Source organism: Phallusia mammillata, chromosome 4 (genome assembly GCF_965637545.1).
Source record: "Phallusia mammillata chromosome 4, kaPhaMamm4.hap1.1, whole genome shotgun sequence".
NCBI classification, from domain to species: Eukaryota; Metazoa; Chordata; class Ascidiacea; order Phlebobranchia; family Ascidiidae; genus Phallusia; species Phallusia mammillata.
Genome location: NC_137255.1, coordinates 27,704,886 through 27,728,084, shown reverse-complemented (window position 1 = coordinate 27,728,084; position 23,199 = coordinate 27,704,886). Strand labels below are relative to the sequence as shown.

At 36.1% G+C, this 23,199-nt stretch overlaps 2 protein-coding genes across 2 annotated transcripts in view; both read right to left on the bottom strand.

The window, feature by feature from the left end:
• Positions 1 to 578: 578 nt before the first annotated feature.
• LOC145224872 ((Lyso)-N-acylphosphatidylethanolamine lipase-like) lies at positions 579 to 7,419 on the bottom strand. Its single transcript, XM_080091475.1, has 10 exons — positions 7,400 to 7,419; positions 6,670 to 6,780; positions 5,584 to 5,672; positions 4,986 to 5,125; positions 4,005 to 4,237; positions 3,404 to 3,558; positions 3,063 to 3,180; positions 2,781 to 2,851; positions 2,324 to 2,439; positions 579 to 1,755 (listed from the first exon to the last, which is right to left on the bottom strand). The coding sequence occupies exons 2-10, from the start codon at positions 6,744 to 6,746 to the stop codon at positions 1,657 to 1,659; spliced, it is 1,098 nt and encodes a 365-aa protein (XP_079947601.1). The 5' UTR covers positions 6,747 to 6,780; positions 7,400 to 7,419; the 3' UTR covers positions 579 to 1,656.
• A 488-nt stretch (positions 7,420 to 7,907) lies between these two features.
• The window catches only part of LOC145223835 (uncharacterized), a 34,894-nt gene continuing 19,602 nt past the window's right edge, over positions 7,908 to 23,199 (bottom strand). The window contains exons 29-51 of the mRNA XM_080090231.1: positions 22,407 to 22,566; positions 21,835 to 21,963; positions 21,384 to 21,471; positions 20,972 to 21,088; positions 20,503 to 20,673; positions 19,772 to 19,912; positions 19,139 to 19,324; positions 18,585 to 18,747; positions 17,927 to 18,093; positions 17,125 to 17,345; positions 16,570 to 16,724; positions 15,917 to 16,047; positions 15,261 to 15,444; positions 14,584 to 14,717; positions 13,903 to 14,011; positions 13,291 to 13,419; positions 12,972 to 13,045; positions 12,447 to 12,632; positions 11,790 to 11,873; positions 11,268 to 11,438; positions 10,698 to 10,894; positions 10,414 to 10,543; positions 7,908 to 9,164 (exon numbers count right to left, since the gene is read on the bottom strand). Of these exons, the coding sequence (XP_079946357.1) occupies positions 8,958 to 9,164; positions 10,414 to 10,543; positions 10,698 to 10,894; positions 11,268 to 11,438; positions 11,790 to 11,873; positions 12,447 to 12,632; positions 12,972 to 13,045; positions 13,291 to 13,419; positions 13,903 to 14,011; positions 14,584 to 14,717; positions 15,261 to 15,444; positions 15,917 to 16,047; positions 16,570 to 16,724; positions 17,125 to 17,345; positions 17,927 to 18,093; positions 18,585 to 18,747; positions 19,139 to 19,324; positions 19,772 to 19,912; positions 20,503 to 20,673; positions 20,972 to 21,088; positions 21,384 to 21,471; positions 21,835 to 21,963; positions 22,407 to 22,566 (3,434 nt within the window). The 3' untranslated portion in view covers positions 7,908 to 8,957. The remainder of the gene's footprint in view (positions 9,165 to 10,413; positions 10,544 to 10,697; positions 10,895 to 11,267; positions 11,439 to 11,789; positions 11,874 to 12,446; positions 12,633 to 12,971; positions 13,046 to 13,290; positions 13,420 to 13,902; positions 14,012 to 14,583; positions 14,718 to 15,260; positions 15,445 to 15,916; positions 16,048 to 16,569; positions 16,725 to 17,124; positions 17,346 to 17,926; positions 18,094 to 18,584; positions 18,748 to 19,138; positions 19,325 to 19,771; positions 19,913 to 20,502; positions 20,674 to 20,971; positions 21,089 to 21,383; positions 21,472 to 21,834; positions 21,964 to 22,406; positions 22,567 to 23,199) is intronic.

The window sequence follows — 23,199 nt, the reverse complement described above, 5'->3', positions numbered from 1 at the left end:
AAAAAGTTATTACTAGGATAATTCCAATCGCCCAGATATCTTACGATCAGAATTCAGAAATTAACTGTACCGAGGGTGACTTGCATTAAAATGCACACGCTTTTAAACTTTTATCAGCTGACTGATTTGCTGAGTCATGCAACCAAATTTGCCAGCATTTTCTCCTCACCTGTAAAATGAAACGTCATTGGCAAAATGTTACTGTGTTTTGTGTAAACGGGTTATTGTGGGCAAAGCTGTGCACAATTAGTAAAAGTTGTTTAATAATTTAACTGACAAGAGTTTTAGTTTGTTTCATTTATTATTGAACAACTACGTGACGTACAAATGATTTTTTTACTGCAGACAAAAAATCTCAGTATCGACAAACTTCCTCTTTTCTGTTTCAATCTGTTGAGTTTAAAATTTAGAATATTAAATATACCTAACATTCTTTGTCACGAGCAAGACACTTTAAAAAGTAAAATTTTTGACCTTAACTTTGTTTAAATTCGAACTAATCTTTTAGGTCAGTTTTATCAATTTTTTTCACACCCAACTAAAATACAATATAGATCACAAAAGTGCAAAGAATAAACTGATGCTAAGGCAGCTTTTATTTGTTGCGATAAAATGCAGTTAAAACAAAACACCAAAAAATCAGATTTAGGTCCAACAGTTGGCATGACAACCTTGTTTTGTTTTGCCACATTTACTGTCTCCAACCCTGCCAGGACATTTCTAGCTTTTCCGATCGAAAAACTAATATGACATGGCTCCAGATCAGTGGTGGAAATCAATTACAGTTGACAACAATTTCTAAAAGCAAAAAGTGAACAAAAACCCAAAAATGCTCAAAAACCCAAAAAGAAAAAAATGAATTGGTTGACAAAAAAACTATTTATCTGAACAAAAAATTCGTCAAAAGCATGACACACTCAAACCGGTGCTCCCTGTATTTTCAATTTCATGTTTCACACACATAAGCTTCCTTGAGTAAACTGAGATCAACAGTAGATCTATAAGTTTGAAATTTACCAGTTTTTAATTGGTTTTACCATTTTTAGATGGAACATTCATTCCTTCATTGTTGTGCAATCAGACAGTTAAAGAAAGACAAACAGAAAATAATAAAGTTTCACTGAATAAGAGTTCTTTGAATGAAACTTGCTGTGACATAAAATTTCTAGAAGTTTGCACGACTTGGTAACACAAATCTTCACTGAAAAACATGAGGCAGACATAAAACTAAACCATAACATGGAGGTTTCATAAAAAGAACAAATAATCACAGAAACGTTGTAATGGTGCCTGCTGATGAAAATACAGAAAGACAAACAGTGAATGAACAACATTCCTATTAAAATTCATGGTTATTCAAATCACCATGGCAGACAGATCCATTAAGCGTAGACCATTTTAAATGTTCTAGTATTCCATTGAGAAATATAAAATGTGAAAATAACATTTTACAGATGTAATTTTTACAGAATTGAAGCAACAAAGGTAATTTTTTTCCAAAATGTAAACTACAGACGTTTAATTTATGTTTTTTAAGAGCTTTTATCTGCGCAAAAGTACTACAGACCCTGCATTCTGTTAAAAAAAGCAAAACAATATCAAACAAAAAGTTTAAAATATCGGAAGAAGTGCATCAAAAAGATTGAATTTGGCTATTCAGTCATCAGTGTCTGTTGCATCACACACAGCGGTAACAATTTCTCGAAACAAATCCGGTCGGTCAGCGTACACATGGTGCCCTGCTCCTTTTACAGACTGCAAGTAGAAAACAACGTTTGAAGCAAGACTTCAGTGTTTCAGAAATTTTTTTACTCTTGTGTCTACATTTAGGTAAAATATGCGTCTTACCCCCAGTGTGGCTTATGCCCCACCTCAGAATGCGCTGGCACAAATCACTACTACCCACTAAAATATTGGCATGTCAAGCCATTGCCATATGGAAATAACAAGTAAATCACATGTGTCGCTTAAAAGATTGCCGACCCCAGCCCTAATACATAGATTTGCAGGTGAAGACAAAGAGGTGTACAGTTTTTACTGCAAGCAGAGACACATGGGCCCCCATACAAAAACCAATTAGAAAAAGGGTGGTATTATTAAAGTTTGATTTGTTTAGATACATATTCATGCAAAATAATTTGTTTTTGCATTGCAGACGCTGACATTAAAAAATTGAGCAGATCATAACTGACAACATATTAAGTGCAGCTACAGACAGTGCACAGCCCTTTACCCTATAGAGCATCATCAGTTCAGCTGGTAACAAGGCATTGGCTGTATGGCCTAGGGCAGCTCGTTTTATCTAAAATTAAGTTCAACTTACATAAACTTCAACATGGTTGTCAGGAAGAAGGTTTTGTGTTTGATGGCCAGATGATATGTCCATCCATGACCTTGCACCGTACACGAAGGTCACGGGTACTTCTTTATTCATTGCACCTGCAAATTGTAAATATGATTTTTGTCAGTTTTAAAAATGTATTTCAAAAGTTTACAATGTTTAATGATGAAAATAAAGGCCCAAATAAATGTAAAAAGCAACATGCTTTATTGTTCAAACGTTATTGTTCATATCACTGATGAAGGCATGAGCATTTGCCGAAACGTTTAAACAATAATGCATGTTGCATTATTTTCATCATTAAAATTAAAATGTTGGTTTGAAACAGATTTGTTTGTACACAACATATAACATACAAACTAAGTCAAGAAAAACAGTTTAACAATTTTTTGTTACAGCTTTGCTTTAAAATGTCTTTCTAATTTAGATAAATACTTACTGATTCTAGTCAACATTGGCCTGTAGGCGTAACCCAAATTTTCATTCATTTCTTTAAAAGCCGCTTCTCCACTAAAAAATACAACAAAAAGCTACCATTAGAGCAGCAGAAATTCACAACCACGGGAAATCTAAATCTAAATACATAACGAAGGCTATTTTTTACTTTAAACTTAGATAAAGGCCACCTAAAAAAAGGTTTAGAGAGGGACTGTCTTATTGTTTTTTCAGCACTTTGTATTATCACACACAGAGAACAAACTTGTAGAGGGTAAAGTTTTACCTTGGATTGCCAGCGTTACAATGGTAAATATATTCGAATACAGTGTTTTCATCCTTCGCTGTCACTTCTGGATATCGTTGTTTGAAGTCAGCACGAAATCGTTTAATTAAGTTAGGTCCTGCAACAAACAATACCAAATAAGAAAATTGGATAAAAAAACACCTATAATGCACATTTTTAGTATTGCAAATCATCTCAAACCTAACATTTAACTTTGCACATAATACAAAAAGTCACGCAAATCAAAAAAGCACATTAAAAGTTTTGTGATTGCTAAATTTTGCACAATTTTTTGTAGCAGTAGCAATGGTATCAGCTTATATAAAAAATTCTAACATTACCCCAGGGTCCAGCAGCTCTGACGACGGATAAAGGATTGAACGGACTTAGGACACGAACAATGGCCCGGACCCATAGTGGGATTCTCCGTGCCCTTTCACTGTCTGGGTCAGGTTTGGGAAAACCCCATGGGTCAGCCAGAATAAGACTTTTTACTCTGCATTGTAAAAAGTTTTTTTGTTCAATAGGTTACAAATCTAAGATATTTCTAAAACAAATTTTAAATACAACTAAATTGGAGACATAAAGGCCCATTTAAAGTAGTTCAACATTAGTATTCTACTTTTGCAGTAAATCGCCAATAATCTTCAATCACAGAAATTATACATTTCATGAAGACTTGGGCGCACTACAGTGCCATGAATGATTCCAATTGAGGCTAAGAATTTTTTTAAAAATGTCAAAACAGGGGTGTGCATGATGACAATGCTAGAACTTTATTTTAACATAATTATTACCAAAAGCAATTTCATCTATCACATCACAGTTGTAGTTTAATTGCTATTTTTACTTTTTAGCCTGCAAATTGTTCTGTACACCTAAACACAGTTTGTTAATTAAGATTATGCAAACAACTAATATTTTTTATGAAAAGAAACCAACCTTTCAGGGTATTTCATTGCGTAACAGCTGACTAGATATCCACCAAAACTGTGACCAAGTAAAATCATTTTATCTATGTTAACAGCCTCTCTCCATTCCTCTATCGATTGAACAAATGTTTCTTCAGCAACTTGAGGGTCTGTGTCAAACGTTGGTCGGCTGCTTCTTCCAAATCCAAGCAGGTCGAAAGCATAGAGGGAACGCTTCTTGCTCAGTGCTTCATAATTTAAAGCCTACAGTACAGAATAGATTTATTGGTTGACTTAGTCATTCATTCAAAATGACATGCGGGGGCAACATAACTTTCAAGGCCTAACGAAGCGCTTTTGCAGGACCAGCAAGAGCTTAAGGGCTTACTACAATCTTATTCAAAGTCACATAGGGTTACTGTTCAATCATAGTATGTTGGCAGCTCTCCTCTGCTGGGAAATACCCGTTTATTTCAACACAATACACAAAGGAAAGACATTTGTTCACACAAAAAATATGCATCCGCAGAAAATATATTTGGCATTCGCAGAAAATATATCAAATTCAATGACGGTGCCTATGTCTGCCACAAAAACTGACTATTGCAAAGTGCAACTCTTTATGATCATCACAGACCTTCAATTTATGACACAAACAATGCTTAAAGCAGTGGTTCCCAACCTTTTTTGTTACATTCCTCCCTTCGCCCATTTTCGAACTATTCATTCCTCCCCATAAGAAGAAAAACAAATTAAACACAAAAAATTATAGCAATTTGAAATAGACCTTATAATTAGGGATGTCCATTCAGAATCCGTTACCAAATGTGAACCGGGTCCAAATTATAATGGACATAATAATCTATACACAAAAATATTCTGTAACATTTCCAATGTAATTTGTTTTGCAGTTTTTATGAAATTCCTCCCCTGAACTCATAAAATTCCTCCCTAGGGAGGAATTCCTCCCCGGTTGGGAACCACAGGCTTAAAGCCTTTTTTCATGACTTACCCATAATCCAACACCCCCAGCAAATCCATGGACCATCACCAGAGGTGTTTTGTTTTTCACTCCTCTGTTGGCGACCAAAGTCCAAATTTTATTTCCACTCGGCAGTGACACAAACATCTTATGAAGCTGGCATTTTACGACTGCACATAAACATTACATATGGATGATCTCACTAATGTATAACACTAATTCCAGCAACAATAGCAAAGGTCCATGTTAAAAGAGCTCTTCTGGCAAGTATTTTTATTCTGATGTTTCAACATATTATGCCGGTCGCCTTCAGTAAAACTTCGGAATAAAAATACTTGCCAGAAGAGCTCTATAAACTTGATATTATGCCTGGCAGCAATAGCTTATAACAGTAAAAGCTGAGTAAGAACTGTCAACTATGCTTAGCTGTTGTGTAATATAAACACCTAGTGAACCATTTATGACCCAGTAATCAACTTAACTCAAATTAAAGCATTTTTTTACCTCTAAACATGATTGTCAACATTTAAAACTCTATAAAATGCACAAACTAATGTAAGATGATAGCGTAAAAGAAATTTTTTTGTTTAAAGTCAAGAAGACAAAAGCAGATAAGCAGAAAACTTACATTCAAGCATTTTGGTTTCTGCCTTAATCAAGTGATTTTCCGATGTTGGTTTCCATCGACACCAACTTCCAAGCCAACCGACTGTCGTTCTGTGCGTAAAAACAACTGAATGATTAATATGTGAAAATCGACCCTATTAGTAAACTACAATACATTAAATATCACAACTGTTTTGATTGTTAGCATGAACATACCGCTCAATATTCTAATCTTAAACTTTCAGCCAGCCATCATTATAAGACATCTTATTACTGTATTTCAATGATATATTGCACATAGCCTAACACAGATTAACTATAAACATAATTTATATAATATATACAGTAAACCTTCGTTAAACGGGATTCGGTTAATCCGGATCTTCACATAATTTAAACGAAATGTGACGTACAAATGATTTGTAATGTGGTTCAACATTGGATAGACTGGATCTTTGCCTAATCCAGATAACATTTTTGGTCCAAACGGGTTTGGATTAACCAAGGTTTATCAATATGCCGGATTAAGCACTTCGGAGACCTTAAGCACTTATCACTGTGGTGTATCATACAGTGGAAGTTTGTTATTAAGTAGGTGGGTGGCAAGCAAGCCCAAAAGAGAAATTTATTGTATTCCAGTTGCAATATTTACTTTTGTACAAGATATTCAGATAGAAACAGAAAAAAATCAAATTTGCCTGTACATCTAAATACTGAGACACCACTAGAATTTTGCTGATAAAAGTATATGTTGTGTCCTCTATCTTTGGATTCCATTAGCAAGTGCTTACTATGCCTCATAGATAATTCAACCTTGAGTGTACCCACATGCAAAGTGTCATTTGAATCAATATAACATGTGGAAATACTACAGTAGACCTTGGTTAAACTGGACCCATTTGAACTGGAAAAATTTGCCTAGATTAGGCAAATATCTGGATTAACCCATGTTGATTAGTTCAAGCTTTTCCATTTTACAATCTTTTGATTTCTTTTGAAATCTTTTGACTGATTTTTCCCTGAATTATGCAAAGACAGAGATTAACCAAAGTTTACTACGTATATATATATAAATACTGCACAAAAATGTCAAACACTTTTTTCTTACCCATCCATTTCATTGTTGTACAACACACTTTCAACATCAGTGCTACTAGTTTCAGGGGCCTGATGGTTGGCTTCCATTTCAGCAAATAAACAGTAAATTAACTAGGTCAATCTACAATGAAACATAAACATAAGTTAAAAATAAAAATCTACGTTCCACGGAACACTTGACAGAAAAAAAGCTCCGTAAAAATAACACTCCAAACTTCTGACAGTATAACTCTTAAACTGCAGCTTATGCAAACTTAATCCACTGATTGTGGCATCACCATTTTTGCGCTTCTATAAAATTCCTGCCTGTTTTAGAGTCAGGTCAAGAACTATTTCAAAAAATACCTTATTATGCAGTTAGCAAGTTTATGAGGTAAAACAAGATTTTGTAAATTAAATGTCTTATTTAATGTTGGGACAAAATTTAAAACAACTTCCTCAAATAAGCTTAACTAACGACTGCAAACTACAATGAAGTGATCGTGCTTCTTCTGTAATGTCATATACTGTACGATTTACTTTGACTGAACGAGAATGTATTATGCAACAATCTGAAAACCGTTACATAATTCAGGTGAGCTTTACACGGAAATTAGGTCAACTCCTGTCTCCTAATCACCAATTACGAAACACAAATCTAAGAAACAAGATAATCTGAAATTCTCTACTATAAAACGGCACATTATGATATGTTACTTTACTTTTACCTCACCTAACTTAAACGGAAAGGTTATACTTACGTCATAATCAAAACAAACTTAAATCTCCATTGTTTGCAGATTTGCTGAGTCATGATTAATTTGCCGAAACATTCTGCAATGTTTTTTATTTCTATAGTTGTTGAGTTTTTTGGAAAATAGCAATTTTGTCTGTCGAGGTTCACGCTAAGTTCCAGCCTTGGGTCAATTTAACTTGAGAAAAATACAAATCACGGGTAAGTTGCAGATGTAAAATAAAATCTATCATGTTAGATTAGGGTTGGCTGTTTCATATTTATCCTCGGTGGGTGAGTAGAGTAGTTCAACACATCAGGCTCCACAGCCACAGCCATTAAGTTTCTTTCTCAGGGAAACACAAAGTCGTCAAGACGGGATTGGAACCCCCAACTTTGTGAACACAAGACGGCTGCCAAATGATTCTAACATTACAAGGACCAACATTATTATTAACATTTTGTCCGACTTTGTATCAAACTACGACTTACTGCTACATCATACATGTAGCCTCACACCATAGTGTAGTGCCAAGTTTAATGAATTAAGTTTATTTTCTACGGTGTTTCTGTAAAAATACAATCTACAGCATCATTGAATAATTGAAATTACCACAGTTTTGCCAGAAGCATTTACAAAACACGAAGGAAATTTCATAACAAACAGTTTCAGTAATTATTTCTATCATAAAACCGACAGAAACAGAAAAATTACACACAAAATGTAAACTTGCGTCCAGTGGTGGGATTGAAAGTTTTTGTCAGCCGGTTCTACCACAAAGTCATATTTTTCAGCCAGTTCTGTTACAAAAAGTCCATTGACAGTAACCAGCAATGCTAACCGGTTCGCTGATCTCATAAAACTTTGTGAGACGGTTCTATACAACCGGTGCGAACCGACTGAATCCCACCACTGCTTGCATCCAATTTTAAATTAAATATTTCTGCACAAAGCTAAACAACTACAACATTACGTGAAAGTTGTGACGTAACAATGATAATAATGACGCTACACTAACAGTGGAATAAAGGTACTGTGTTCAGTGCAATGGAATGACAGTGTAGTGTGTATAAAATAAATGGCTTTGGGCAAAATCAGCCGTCTGTTATACCACGACTATTGCCATCCAAGGCAGTGGTTAAAATGGCGTTCGCAGACCCCAAGTACCACGTTAGCTAAGTTCCACAATGCAATAGCATTTTTAGGATTGTAAACATGCTTTTAAAATATTACATTTTGAATGCGAAAAACTGAAACAAATTTTACCATCTGGTTTTGATTACCTTGTTAACCTTTACTGTTTTTTTGCCAAACGTGTACCTGGGTTTATTACAACAGGTTCAAGTAAATTGTACGTTTGGACCAATTGTTTAGTTAAATTTAAAATTTAAGGGGTCTGTTGTTACATAAAATTTGGGAACCACTGCCCTAAAAAGATTTCTAAATGATTAATTATTATTGCGGCCTAATTCATTACACAGCATAATCATGAGAAATATGAAGAATACAAGCCTAATTACATCAAATACACTAAATTATTCATGATTTAAGTTCAAACATCTTTTGAACTTCTGTTCTCTCAGGTTTAAGAATCGTCTTTATCCGGATCAACGGAGGCTGCATCTCTCTCTCGTTTGTTCTTTCTTCTTTGCATTCTCTCCTTCAGGATTTGGTCTTTATCGCTCTTCTCAAATTTTCGCGACGACGTCCTTGGTCGAATCGGGTCGGCGTCCACATTTTCGAATACCATCGTCAACTGACGTGACGTCGATGCCGCTTCTTCTTCCTCCTTCTGTAACGTCATAAACATAATGTGATGTCATAATAAAAAGACATACAACATTAGATGCCAGTGGTCCCCAAACGGGAAGGAATTTTTAAACTTAAAGGGGTGGAATTTACTCAAACAAATTAGATCAGGGAATTCAATCTGTGAAGTTGATAAAAGACCCAAATTTGAATGATATTTGTATGGTTTAGCATATACTATGCAGTTTATCAGGGAGAAATGAAAATGTTTTGGATTGTGAAGTGAGGAATTCTTCGATACAGGTTTGGAACCACTGGGTTATGCTTTTAATTACACATGAAAAACGGAACAGCGAATATATCTTACTGTTTTACATATTGCTCAATGAGCTTTATAATAAGAATGATACCAGCGCTTGATGTAAGCAAACTGATATGTTTGCACTCATGCGTTTGCTGATGGTTGGTAAGTTTATCCAAACTGTGCGAACAGTTGGAGGGCAAAGCTGTATTAAGACGACATGCAGTACACGAAAGCCTGCGCGCCACTGTACAGAATATGGTAAAGAAGACACATACAATAGGCAATATATTAGACAGTAGCTTGATGCGTTTTGGGGCTCTTAGGCATTACGGTAAGCCCAGCAAGTAGCTACTTAGGTAAGTAAATTTATTTTCAAAAAACTACTGACACAGAATGCGAAGTCAGGCCGAATTAAGACCGTTGGAACGCCCGACTTGCAGCTCTGATTTGGACTTGCTCTTGAAGTTTTGGGAAGTGTTAGTGGCATGCAGCAAGACTCAACAAAAAAACTAATTAATGGCGGTTACAAACAGGAAAATCCCGTTTTTGCGGCCATACAGCATTTAACTCTTGCGAAATCATGCTTATTTTTAGATGATCTCAGATTTTACCGACTTCTGGGTTTTCTGTAATCACGGAAAGTTTACGGCGGGATCGGATCATCTTCCCTCGCTGATGGGATTTATACAAAGGTTGTTGAATAATTTTTTTTGCAAATGCAAAGCGGTGTAATCAGGGTAGCGCTTTTCCCGCCTAATTGGGCTGGTGTTTGATTGGTTGCTGGCTGGTTTTATTGTTGTGTTGCAAAGCACCACATTTTAACCTTTTTAGATTAAAATTTCTCCGTTTGGATTCACTTTTAGGTTGCACAACACCATTTTTATCCTTTTTTGGAGTAAATTCCTCGCTTTGAATTAACTTTTTAATAGGTGGTTTTCGGGCTGTTTTTACAAGGTCTGGGCAATATCTAAATTTTATTTCTCCTTACCAGGATTTCATCTTTCTTTTCTTGTTCCAACTTCTTCTGTAACTTTTCTGCGATCCTTGTCATCCTGTCATCTTCATCCAACCCCTCAACCTCCTTCTTATCCACCAAGTTGCTGAAATCAGTCGCTTTCCTGGAAGAAAGTAATCCATTTAAAATTTATTTTTTCGGCAAAATACTATCACACGAAATGCTGAAATATGTTTTCAGGCGTTACCCGCTCACTGAGGATAAAAAAACATAGAAATTGAGTTAATAAAAATAATAACAACAACAAAACCACTCACTTTTTTCCACCCTCCTTCATAGTCATGGTTCGTTCAGTCTTCAACTTCTCAACTCTCTCACTCAACATCGTCTTTTGTCGGCTGATTCTCATACTTTCACGCATATCCAATATTGTCTTCTCGCTCTGGTAAGCCTGGATAAACTGAACAGCTTCGCTCTGCTTTTTGTCTTTTTTGTTTCTGATCCGACTTCGAACCTGCAAATAAAAAACTTATCGTTACAGCGGTTGTTTAAACTAGGTCGTATAAGGTAAGAATAGATTAAAGGTGGGTTGTCAAATATTTTTGGTTAGTAGTTTTTGACAATTACTCAAGTACGGTAAATATTTGTTGACATGCACTTAAGTCAAGTAAAAATATTTTGGACAAAACTTAATTCAAGTAAAAATATTTTGGACAAAACTTAAGTCAAGGGATTTTTTTGTACAATTACTCAAGTCAGGTGAAAATATTTTCGACCAAACTCAAGTCAAGTACAATTTTTTTAATTTTTTGTCAATCATGGCTCAATTTAGCAAACAGAGACGTCATTTTTGACACGTGACAATGATAAACTGTCATAGTAGTGACCTGTTCTAGATGACGTTGGCGGTCGCGAGCGGCTTGTTCCGAAATTATTCTTGAAGCCCGCATCAGTTCGGCCACAACTTTGTCCTTGTCCACTTCAGGAACTGCGAGCGTAGCTGGACGATCGCCACCTAGTGGAGTATTCGGTTTGCTTTCCCTTTCCGTTTGAGATTCCTGTAAAGTAAAATATCAAAGTAGAACAATGTTCTGTAAATTCGAACTTTGCAAAAAACACGATTAGGCTGAACAGTTTTTACAAGTTAATAGTTTCAAGATAAAAGCGTCAAGTCAATACATGCTAAGCTGCAGACAGTGCACACTGTTTCGAACATAAGGTCTTATCAGTGCAGCTGGTGACAAGACATAGGTCATATTGGCTATTGTAGCCATTCAACGGCACTCCAGTTTGTTAGAAGAAACAGGGTGAAATGACATGCCTCGCCAACCTGTTCAATGCCACAACTTGGCATAAACCACAGAAGAATTCGTTTGCGATGCCCCAAAATAAATTCATTATATCCTCACCTCTGGGGCTCCGCCTATTTCTTGCGCCAATTTCTCTTGCTCCTGTCTTCTTTTTTCTCTTCTAGCCGCCAGTCTCTCTTCCATCTGTTACGACACAAACATGACTCAGCAAAAAAGGTCCAGGTATAACTACTAACGCAAGAACTCTCAGTAAAAAATGTTTAGTAAATACCGATAGATGACGTAAAGAGCGGAGTTATTTAAATTACGGTGAGACTGGGATACGGTTAAGACTAAATTTGTAGTATACTGGGAGGAATCTTTTGAATTATTAAGTAACGAATTCGTCGATAAAGATTTGGAAATTATTGGGTAAAGACTCAAAAACATTACAAAATCGTTTCAAAGGAACTCATTTGCAGATTTTAATGTAGTTTATGGGAGTATATTTAGACTATTTCATGAAGAACAGGTACAAAGCATAAATCATTTCTTTAAAAACAAAATCATTTCTGTTTTTAAAGAAATGATTTATGCTTTGTACCTGTTCTTCATGAAACAGTCTAAATATACTACTGATAAGAAGCAACAATCTTTCTTTTTTACATTCTATTGTCTGCGGGAGATTCCTTAGGTGACAAAAGTTTTTCAGCTAGTTTATGGGAGGGTTTTGGTAACATCATCTGAAAGACTTAAATTGTCACTCTCTTCTCCTACCAAACTTCTCTGCTTTGTGGCTTGCTCCTTGCTCCTCGCATCTCTGCTCTTCATCCTTTCATCCGCGAGGAGCACCATCCCTGCAGCCGCGTGTGCTTCAAACTCCGATTCATCTTTCCTCTGTCTCCTCTCCATCAACTTCTCACGGATCTTTGCCTTCTGCTTCTCCATGTCGGATGAGAGGAGCTGCGTTTGTCAGGCAAAATGTTGAAAATGAACTCAATAGCTTGAAATAAATTACCGCAATTTTGGCGGTAAATCTGGGTCCGGAAATAATTATAGAAGACACACCTAATGTCCGCAATTTTTGCAGATAGTAAACTACGAATTGTTACAGTTGCTGAAACTACCTTCCTAGGTGATTCACAACCTATGGAGAATTAAATATCTCGAAAAATGTTCTACTGACCGAAGCTACCTAAAACAGATGCGCCCGTCAAGTGATAGGGTATGTAAATGTTTTACAGAACAGTACATTTTGTTTTGGAGGCTTATAATTACTCTATTTACTATTCATATACTTACAGCTTTCCTTGCTTCGTATTGTTTTTCCAGTTTTGAGAATTCGGCGTCTGTGTCAATGTCTTCACCCATCGCCTCTGGATATATAATGAAAATAATGTAAAAATGGCGATAAAGGGCCATATCCTTGTTCAGGTTATATGATCAAAAATGTGAAAACAGCAATCTCTCAAATATGATTTCAAACAATGTCTAAAATCATCATGAACAAATTGCAAGATTTGCTTTGAAAACAAAAAATTAAATACTCCACAAAAAATGACACTGTATATGTTGGTGAAAAATCATTGACGTCACAAAGCATATTTTCTTTTTTCCTCACTCTTTCTCTCGATCTCTTGCTTCTCTTTCTCCAGATCTTCTTCTGCTCTTCCCATCTCATCCTCCATCTTCTGGAGAGATTCTTGCGCTTCCTGATCCAAGCTTCCGGCAGATGCTGGACGTTGAGCCTCTGAGAGAACAAAATAAACAAATTATTAAAATGATAACAAAAATAAATCAATAAAAATGTTAATAAATTAAAATTAAAACAATAAGAAAATAAAGAGAAATAAGAAAGATAAAAAAATAAAAAAAATAAATACATATATATTAATGTATGAATAAAATAAAAAAAAAATAGGCAAATAAGAAGAAAGAAAAAAAAAGAAAGAATAATAAGTGATAAAAAAGTTAATGTATCGAAAAAAAGACAAATATTAATTCATCAATAAAACAAAAATAAAATAAAAATAAGTTTCGAAAAAATATGATAATATTTTTACATACACTGAAATATACACAACAAAGTTACAAAATCCTAAGCAAATTTTTTTTAAACAAACGTCAGGCAGCGAGTTCGCGCGATGTATGTGGGTGGAACTTTTTTAACATAACTTTTTAACTACGCTCCAACATCTACTCTTTTAAACAGTTGTGTTTTTTAAAAACTTGCCTTGCCATGGCAGATCGAGATTGAAGACAACTTTTCCGATGTTGTCATTCCAACCTTCACGACGAGATCTTCGCTGGTTGTCGGTCAGAACATCAAGGTACTCATCACTCTGTTATAATGTAATGCAAACTTTAATGTAAAAAAATGGAATGAAAACCCAAATACCTGGGTGATAAAACCACCAGCAGAAACTAAAATTCGAAATTTCTTAGTACTTAGGAATAAATTACTCAAATTGGTACCATTTTTGTTCTTGTGAGTGTAAGATAACTCAATATGGCTTAAATGACCTGATTAAACACAAAACGGAAATTCTAGATACGGATGTGGAATACAAATTTGAATCAAACAAAGTCAATCAGTCCATGCAATGATTCTATTTGAATAAGGAAATTGACTAATAGGCTGTAATGGACTTTAAAATGTTATTTTTAAACCGGTGAAAATTGGTCGATTCGGTTGGTCCTAAATCTTCCTATTTGAGCAAAACATTTAAACAAGAGGGTTTTAAATAGATGCTAGGACTTCTTAAATCTTCTCACTAACGCCACAGCCTCAATAAAAGATGAACAAACCAAAGGAACAAAAATTCCAGATTTTTTTTACGGATTTTTGTATCCAACCAACCCACAAAAATAACTGTGTACAATCTGCTCACTTCTCATGACTGAGCACTCTCACCTTTTCAGCAATGACTTCCGAAGTGAACTTAGCCTCGTTCTCTTGTGTGTGTTGTAGTTGCGCCAACCACTCGATCGAGGTGCTTTCCCCATCCTTTGTGACGTCACCTTGTACGTCACCAGCCCTTCGCTTGCCTGCAATAGAAGAAATCACATACAGATTTTTAAAAGAAAAAAACAACAAAACAAATGATACGGATTTTGGTGACTCGCAAAAAAACAACCTATATCAAAAATACCCAGACAGGGAAAAAGGAAAATACACAATCAAAACAACAATTGTAGAAACAAACAAGTATACAACATAACAGTTCTACCAGCAACAAATACAAGACTGAATTGAAACCCCAGTTTTGGAACAAAAACTTGTAAAAACGATTTGTGCAAACAGAGTTTGAAATATATCAGATAAAAAATAAAACTGCAAAGGAACTTGTATTATAAATTATTATTTTGACAGCTCTTCAACAATTGCCTTTGACAGCGTAAGGGTATATGTTTACAAGCAGGGTAATACTTCAAGATAAAATGTGATACTTAAATTGTTTTTATCATGTACAATGCATATTGTAGTTTAATTTTTGATCACTTTTACTTTTAAGTCTGTTTGATGTTTCTATATTTGTTTCTTTGGAAATATGACATTTTTTTCGCACACAAATTGCCTCAAAAACTTACTTTCGAGCAGAACAGCCACGGTTGAAACCATCTGTTTATTTTCTTCTGCCACGTAATTAGAGAGTCTCTTCCGCTCCTCATCAGTAAGGATCCGATCTGTTCCGTCCTTGATGGCACGGAGCAGTCGATCCTGTCTCCAAGCCTTCCTCTTCGTCCGAAACTCTTCCACTGCATCTTTCAGTTTCTGCAAAAAACACGGAACAGTGAGAAACTAATCGTTAAGGTCCGTACATATAACACAACCATTAAGGCAAGTTTCTCAACCGTTTCTCTACTTTTTGCCGATTTGAATGGTTAAAATTCACGTTTTTAATAAAAACCCAATTTCACTTCGTTGAAAGTTACATTATTCTGTTTAACCCAAAAAATGTCAATTTATCTCCAACGTTTTACACACAACGTCTGGATTGACTAAGTTTATGGACCAATGTATTTATCGCAAAAAAGGCTTGTTTGATATTAATTTGAATAATTATCTGTTAAATTGTAAATACAATTTCAGCGAATAAAAAATACATTGTTTTAAAAAACAGTTTAGTTTTAATGTAAAAATAACATGGTAAAGTCACAATTACGCATGTTATTAACAATTAAAAAATGACAAAACTTGTAAAGAAAAAAAACGTTTAATTTTTGAACCTGTTGAGACTTTTTACCTCATCATTCATCTTCTTTGCGTTCTTCTCATCCGGTCCGTCTTCTGCAGCGAGTAAGATCAACATCAGCGTTTCTCTCTCCTCTTCATGCTTCATCGCGATCGCAGTGAGAAGTCGCTCTGCCGGAGGACCTAAAGATGCAGGGGATGAAATAAGTGAAAATTTTCGATGGACAAAAAATTGGAAAAATGCCCAAAAAAATGTTTTATACAGTTTCAGCACAAATGTTCCTTGATAAAAATCTTGTATGGTGCATTATACCATCACTTAAATGACATATTACAGTGTATATTAACAGTTGATGCCGTTATCATCTATGGAAAGTGATTGTTCAAAAGCATACAGTAAAATATATTCACTGTTTACAAGCACTTGGGCAATACTTCAAGTGCATTTTAGTCCATGTTCTACTGTTCCTAAAATAATCTTTACTTTTGAAAAATCGTTCCATAAGGGTTGTTTTTTTCGTACCGCGGACAACAGTTTTTGCATCACTGAAAATTAATCAGTTACTTTCACCAAACAAGGCAATGCGAAATCTAAACTGACCGGATACCATTCACTTCTCAGGCAAACTGACCGGTTACCATTCACTTTACGGACAAAGCAGGCGCTCTAGGGTTGATATTACAAAGTACATAAATGAGATTTACCTTGTTTCTTCTCCTGTGCAATCATTTCTAGTTTCTCAAGAATCTTCTTTGGATCAGTGAGAGCAGCCATGGCCTCCTTCCTCTTGCGCTGTGCTCTGCGAGCCGATAAACGAGCTTTGGCAAGTTCATGTTGTCTTTTGCGGGATTCCTCAAAACTGATGAAATAAGGGGAAGTTAAAAGGGCAAATTCTGTGGTTTCCAAGGACGCGTCAACAATCAAGTGTTCTGTCTAGAGAAGGTTTGAGTGGAAAACATTGAACCACCGAGTTGCATATTTAGCATAGTTTTTTGTTGAACTGTTGAGTTTCACATAATATAACACATACATGGCGTACAGTAAACCTCGGTTAATCCCAGCTCGTTTGGACCAAACAATTTTCCAGATTAGGCGAAGATCCGGACTGACCGATGTCGAATAGTTCAAGCCTTGCCACATAACAAATCAATTGTACCTCAAGTTTTGTCCTAATTAAGCAATAATCCCGATTAACCGAATCCGGTTTAACCGAGGTATTTTCTAACGGATCTATCCACAAAAAAACTTCAAAATTTTACCTTGCAGACAGAGCTGCCTCGTCTTGCTTTGCAGATTGAAACACCAGAGCCACAGCGCTATACTTCTCCTCTGCTTCCATCTGGCGGCGATCTCTTCGCAATCTTGCAACCGCTAGTTGGCGCCTTCTCTCCTCACTGATAGCTTCGTCTTGTCGTCTCAAGCTGGCGAGCAAAGCTTCACGTTCCGATTCAAGGTTACGATCCAAAGTCAAAAGGACGTTCTGGAATGTAAAAGAAATGATTAAACAAATAAAGGGTGGACCAAGGTCTGGTAAACTTGTTTGATTTAAATTTGGTTAAAGATTTCGTTAAAGTTTGTCTAAGTGCTGCACACTTTTAAATAATATTATAACTATGGTCAAATATTCTTTTCAGCAATGAAACATCGGTGTGCCATAATGCCGTTACACTAATCGTGGATAACCGCGATCTAATCGTGGTATCTGGCCCCACAGAGTGACAAACGTTACAGACCCCTGCACTCGCCTATACGGCCAATTTCATTTCACACCCTGCACCGATGAGACCCTATAGGTCGAAATTCTAAAAATCAGTACATTTTTAAAAACGTCTGTGTCCCACATAAAACAAATCAATCAGCCAGTGGTTCCCTATTGGGGAGGAATTTAAAAACTTAAGGGAAAAAATTTACTACTATGCAGTAGATTGGAGATGAATGAAAATGTTTTGAATTGTTAAGGGAGAAACTCGTCGTAAAAGATTCGAAACCTCTGTCCACACTTCAACCAGTGTGCTGGACCCTTTGACATTCATGCAACAAATCATCACCATGGTAACCCACCTTCCTCGTCTTCCTCTGTAACCTCTCTTCATCCTCAAGAGCTTTCTCGATCGCATCATCCTCCACCGAGAGTCCCTGCTTCTTCCGCTCAGCGATCAACTCTGCGATCCTCTTCTTAAGGTCTTCCTGCTGTGAAGACTTCTGCTCCCCGAACAAGCGAGACACGTCTGATGGTAAAAAGGTCAAGGTCAAAGGTTTCAAGGTCAATGTTATTAGTCACAAAACCTAAAACGTCACACCTAAACGATACCGGGTAATCTTAAGTATTTTGCTTTATTGCACGGTGACTACGAAACTATATTTTGTAAAAGTTAATGAATATTCCTATCAATGAAAAACTAGTTTGTCGTATATTTTATTTATTGCATCATTTATCCCAATGTATGGGTTAAAATGGGTCGCCTTTCCTTTCCTTTTATCCGAATTAATTTTGATACACCCAGGGCAATTGGTTTCAAATGTAATTTTTGACACACAATGTTTGTTTCTGTACTGATTAATTTTTGTTTCACCGTGTGACATTGACTTCAGACAAAATTTTTGCATTAGACTGCTAATGTAATTTTTGATACGCCTTGTATGTTTACATGGTAGTTTATTTTTGTTACATCGTGTGACTTTGCCATAAGACAAAATTTTTGATACAACGTGAACGAACCTTTCTCATTGATGGCCAACATCCTGAAGAGTTTAGCGACATCGTCATGTTTTCCCTGTCGTCTCAACTTCTTCTCTTGCATCTTGATCTGTGTGATCCGACGTTGTCGTTCCTGCTCCGAAAGATTCTTCCATTCGCTCTCTCCCAATCTTTTCATCAGTGCCTGAAAAAAATTGGTTGTCATTTTTAACGCCGCACACGGCGTGACAAAATTTGAAATAGTAATATTTTCTTTTTGCTTGGAACTCGGCAGTTCTGTGTCAAAGCCAAAGTTATTCTGTTAAGCCGAGCACATGTTTGCATACTTTAGTGACACCACACATTTATGACATAACAATAGGGACAAGTCGTTACTACTAATACTACAATTTATAGTTTTAGAGCAAAGCTAGAGCAGTGCTGTTTGAACGGGCATAAATATATTACACGTAATAATAATAATAATAATAATACATAAAGACGAGACAATGCCGTTAAGCCACAAGACCAGACATTATTTCCAAAATTAGACATATTTTTTTCACAAAAAAGTCTGAGTTTCATCTTGCACTTACCTCAGCTAGGAGTTTATCCTTGAGGAGGTCGTACTTGTCCTCGAGCGCTCTCAAAACCTCTTCCTCTTCTTCCTTCCGCTGGTGGGCGTCCTCGAGTCCTAGCAACGAACCGGCTACGTTGTCACACCAACCGTCGGCGCGCGCCTGGCGCTGCACCTGAGCTAGTTTGCGCAGAACCACTGCGGTCTGCAATGTGAGATGTATTGTTAAGTGGTGCATGGGTTGCGCTTTGTAGCCCAATTGGGCTGCCCTTTGACCCCAACTTGTGGGTTTTTAAATCATTTTTTTTGTTATTTTACATGCATTTTGTCTTGTTTTTGTCATGCGTCTTTACAAGCAGGTAATTCACAGTTAAATTGAGCTTTCGGCGGTTTCTCCACTGAGCCTGTGTAGCTCAGTTGGTAGAGCACGAGTCCCAGAAAGACTCCTGTCGTGGGTTCGAATCCCACCGCAGGTTAGACTTTTCTAGCCTGTGCCTTGCCACATGGGAATGCTTGGGAGATCAGCTATTTTGGTACAACGCCTTTAATATGCCTGGCGTACTATGATAAAATTGAGCTAGTTTCAGGCTTGTTATTGATTTACGTTTTGCTGAAACTAATTTTCGGCAAAATGATTTCTTCGGGACCGTACCTTATCAAGTAATCCATCGAGCAAAACGTTCTCTTCATTCCTCTGCACATTTTGCAGGTCAGCAAGTATGTAGGCCTCCATATCAGCTTCAGTCAACTTCTTGTTGATTGACAATGATGAAAGTTGAAGGGCAGATGCTTCCTACGATCAAAATACGAAAGTTACCATACTCGTTTTAAATTTTAATGGGAAAAATAACGGCTGAAATAGACGGAAAAGCGATGTTTTATGTGACTTGAGTTGTTATAAACGGATGTAACTGATATGGTCCTTCATATCACTGATGATGGCATAAGCATTTACCGAAACGTTTGAATAATAAAGCATTTCGCTTTTACGTCATTTGAGCCGTTATTTTCCTCTTTAAACTTATGAACAGATTCGTGTATAGTGTTCGTTTTATATTGTTCTAAATCAGATGTCCGTATTTTCAATTCACACATGTTGACTTTAATTTGTATTAAGTTGATAATTTTTATATAAAAAGTGGTTCTAGTCGCATTAATATGTCGCAGAAAAGTAGCTTTTATGTACTCCAAAATTGATTCTTCGATCAACTGGAATATTTTTACACCTAGTGATAGACTGCACTTTGAATTCATTGCGCATTAAAGAGAACATAAAGATATTCGGTACGCAACTAACCAAAATCGTCTCTATTGCATTTTGTATTGCAATGTATTTTAGGCTACAGAGAGCACAGTGCAGCAATTTCAGAACTCTTTTCCCACCTTTAGTATTTCCATTTGCTCATCCCGCGTTTCCACGAGAGTTTGTGGATCTTCGTTCCGCCACTGTCTCCTCATTTCCCTCAAATCCTTTACCCTCTCCCTCCGTTCCGCCGAACTGCTCTTGTCCGCCCTCTGCCGGATATCGCTATCCGGTGCAGTGCTCTCTAAAATCTAAATCAAAAAAGTTACTCTGAAGTTAACAAAAAGTCAAATATCTTTAAGCAAAAAATACTAAATAAAACAAAAAATCAAAAATCGGCCGGTAAAATGTCCAAAATTACCAAAACAAAACTGAATTAAAAACCAAATCTAGAAGTAAAATGTCCAGAATCTACACCCTCCCCCTAAAAAAAGTAAAAAAATAACAAATAAAATCCACAAACAAAAAGTCCAGAATCTAGAAGCAAAATTTTTGTCTTTAAATAAAAAAAGTTAAAAAATCGTGTAAAAGTCAACTCGATGACGTCACCTGCATTAGTGTCTTTCTCTCATCCGCATGTTTAGCTTCCATCTCGCGTAAAACTGCGTCAGCAAGCACTGTAACGTCATCACTGCTAAGGTTCAGTTCCGAAGAGTCTTCTTTCTCCTGTTGGTAAAAAAAAATGTAACGAAAGACATAAAAGTTTAAACCACTTAGCGTTTTGGAACAAGGTCAGTTACGAAACATCTGCTAAACTTTGGACACTGTTAAAGGCCAATTGGGTAAAAAACAAACGAATTAAACGATACCTGAAAAAAAAAATTCGAATCAACATCAGACTTTTATGACTTATAAAGCCATTTCTAGTTTTGCCACATACTGAGTGTCCGCTGTCCCTTGTTAATTTTTATATGCTTCAAGCACTTTACAAAATAAAACATAGCTAATGTATAAAACAAACCTCCGACAATTCTGCTTCCTTGCGGCGTTTGTACGCTTCGAGGCGCTCGCGAGCTAACGCTAGTTGGCGCTGTTTCTCTTTATCCATTCTGCAAACATATATGTTGGTTTATATAAAGGTAAACGTTTTTCAGGTTAATAGCATAAAAATCATTTCCACTTGAGTTTGTCGACTGGTAGAAATTTTAGTTTTAAAACTAGGATAATATTAATCACAAAATAATCATTTTTGTTGGTGTAGTTACCACGGTGTAGTTAAAATGTAACTTTATAATGTCTATCTAAGGAAAAAAAAGAATCAACTCTTAAATGGCGCAATTTACAAGGACACCACTCTTCAATTACTCATTTTAGCAACTATTCAACAAATAGAAATCGGTCAAATACAACCAGTTAACGCAATATCAGTAACATTGTAAAAGTGCTATAGAAATCATACACAGCACACTTACGCGTTGTCATGGATACGCGACAGGGCAAGCAGATGAGCGACGGATGAGAGGTCGTTCTCTCTACGAAGTTTTCGTTCCTGCAGTCGAAGTTTTGTCAGGTAAGCCTGTCGTCGTTTGTCTGCCTCAGCTCTATGACATAACAAACAAGCATTTAAGCAATAAAGTAATTCGTGTTCAACCGAAAAACTTTATCGTAAGGACATGCGGGAAAAAAAGAGTGAAACTTTCAAAATACTGATTTGCCTTCATAGCCTTTAGTTCTCTTCAATATACGATATTTGGTAATCTAAATTTTCGTTTTGTGCATTTAACCTTACTTTAAAACGGAATTTTTATTTAAGAAATCGTCTCCCTTTACATAATAGTTCAGCATACAATACGCCATTTTTACTGTGACTGGATATAAGCCATAAACAAACTTTAGCGCCGACATTTCACACCATAATACAAGTTATGTTTTTGACACAAACCATGCGATGATTAACCGATTGTTACGTCACGTATATGGGTTTGACGTCACAAGCCCCCAAACAAGTTATAGTTTCGGGTTATTTTACGCAAACCCTACTCACTGATCTCTTGCTTGTTTTAATGCAAGCAGCAGTGCGTCTCTTTCGTTGTTGAAATCCGATACGAGTCCTTCCAGAACATTCTTCCTCCTCTTTTTCTCCTGCTCCTCAAATCTCTCCGCCTCCTCCTTGAAGAGCTCGAGAGCATCCACCTTCGACATCCCTAAAAAAAGAAGAAAATCCGACCTTAAAAGATTTGCTATGGAGTAAAACATATACTTGTGGGTTCAAATCCCACCTTTTAACTTGTTTTAGTGGTAACCATTGATAGGACATTTGTTTATGTATTCAGATGTGGTACAGAAATTTGAAATAAAGTCTAAATGCTAAAGCGGCAAACGATAGAAAAAGGTTGAAAACCTTGAAAGTCAAGCTGTACAATTTCCATGATAGCCTTTTGAATCAAAATACCAACACAAATATCATATAAATGACTTTTATTTTTTTTGCTATTATAAATGACCGAAACCACGGTTACCTAACTTTAATCACATTTTAGACTGAAAACTTTAAAAAGTCTGAAGACATCCACCGTTTTTTATGTATATATATATATATCACCTACGTATAGGCATTAACAGCATCTTCTTAAAACAGAATGAGTTTCAATAAAAGGTGGCGCATTTTTAAAATAAGACACGCATAATCCGATGTTTTGAACACTGAAGTACAAACAGCTTAAATAGTTTTACTAATCACCTAATATTGATCGTTGCTGGCGCATTTATTTATTTTATTCATGTCATATTATCGATTCTATAGATTTAAACTTTACTCTAAAGAACATTTTCTTTTA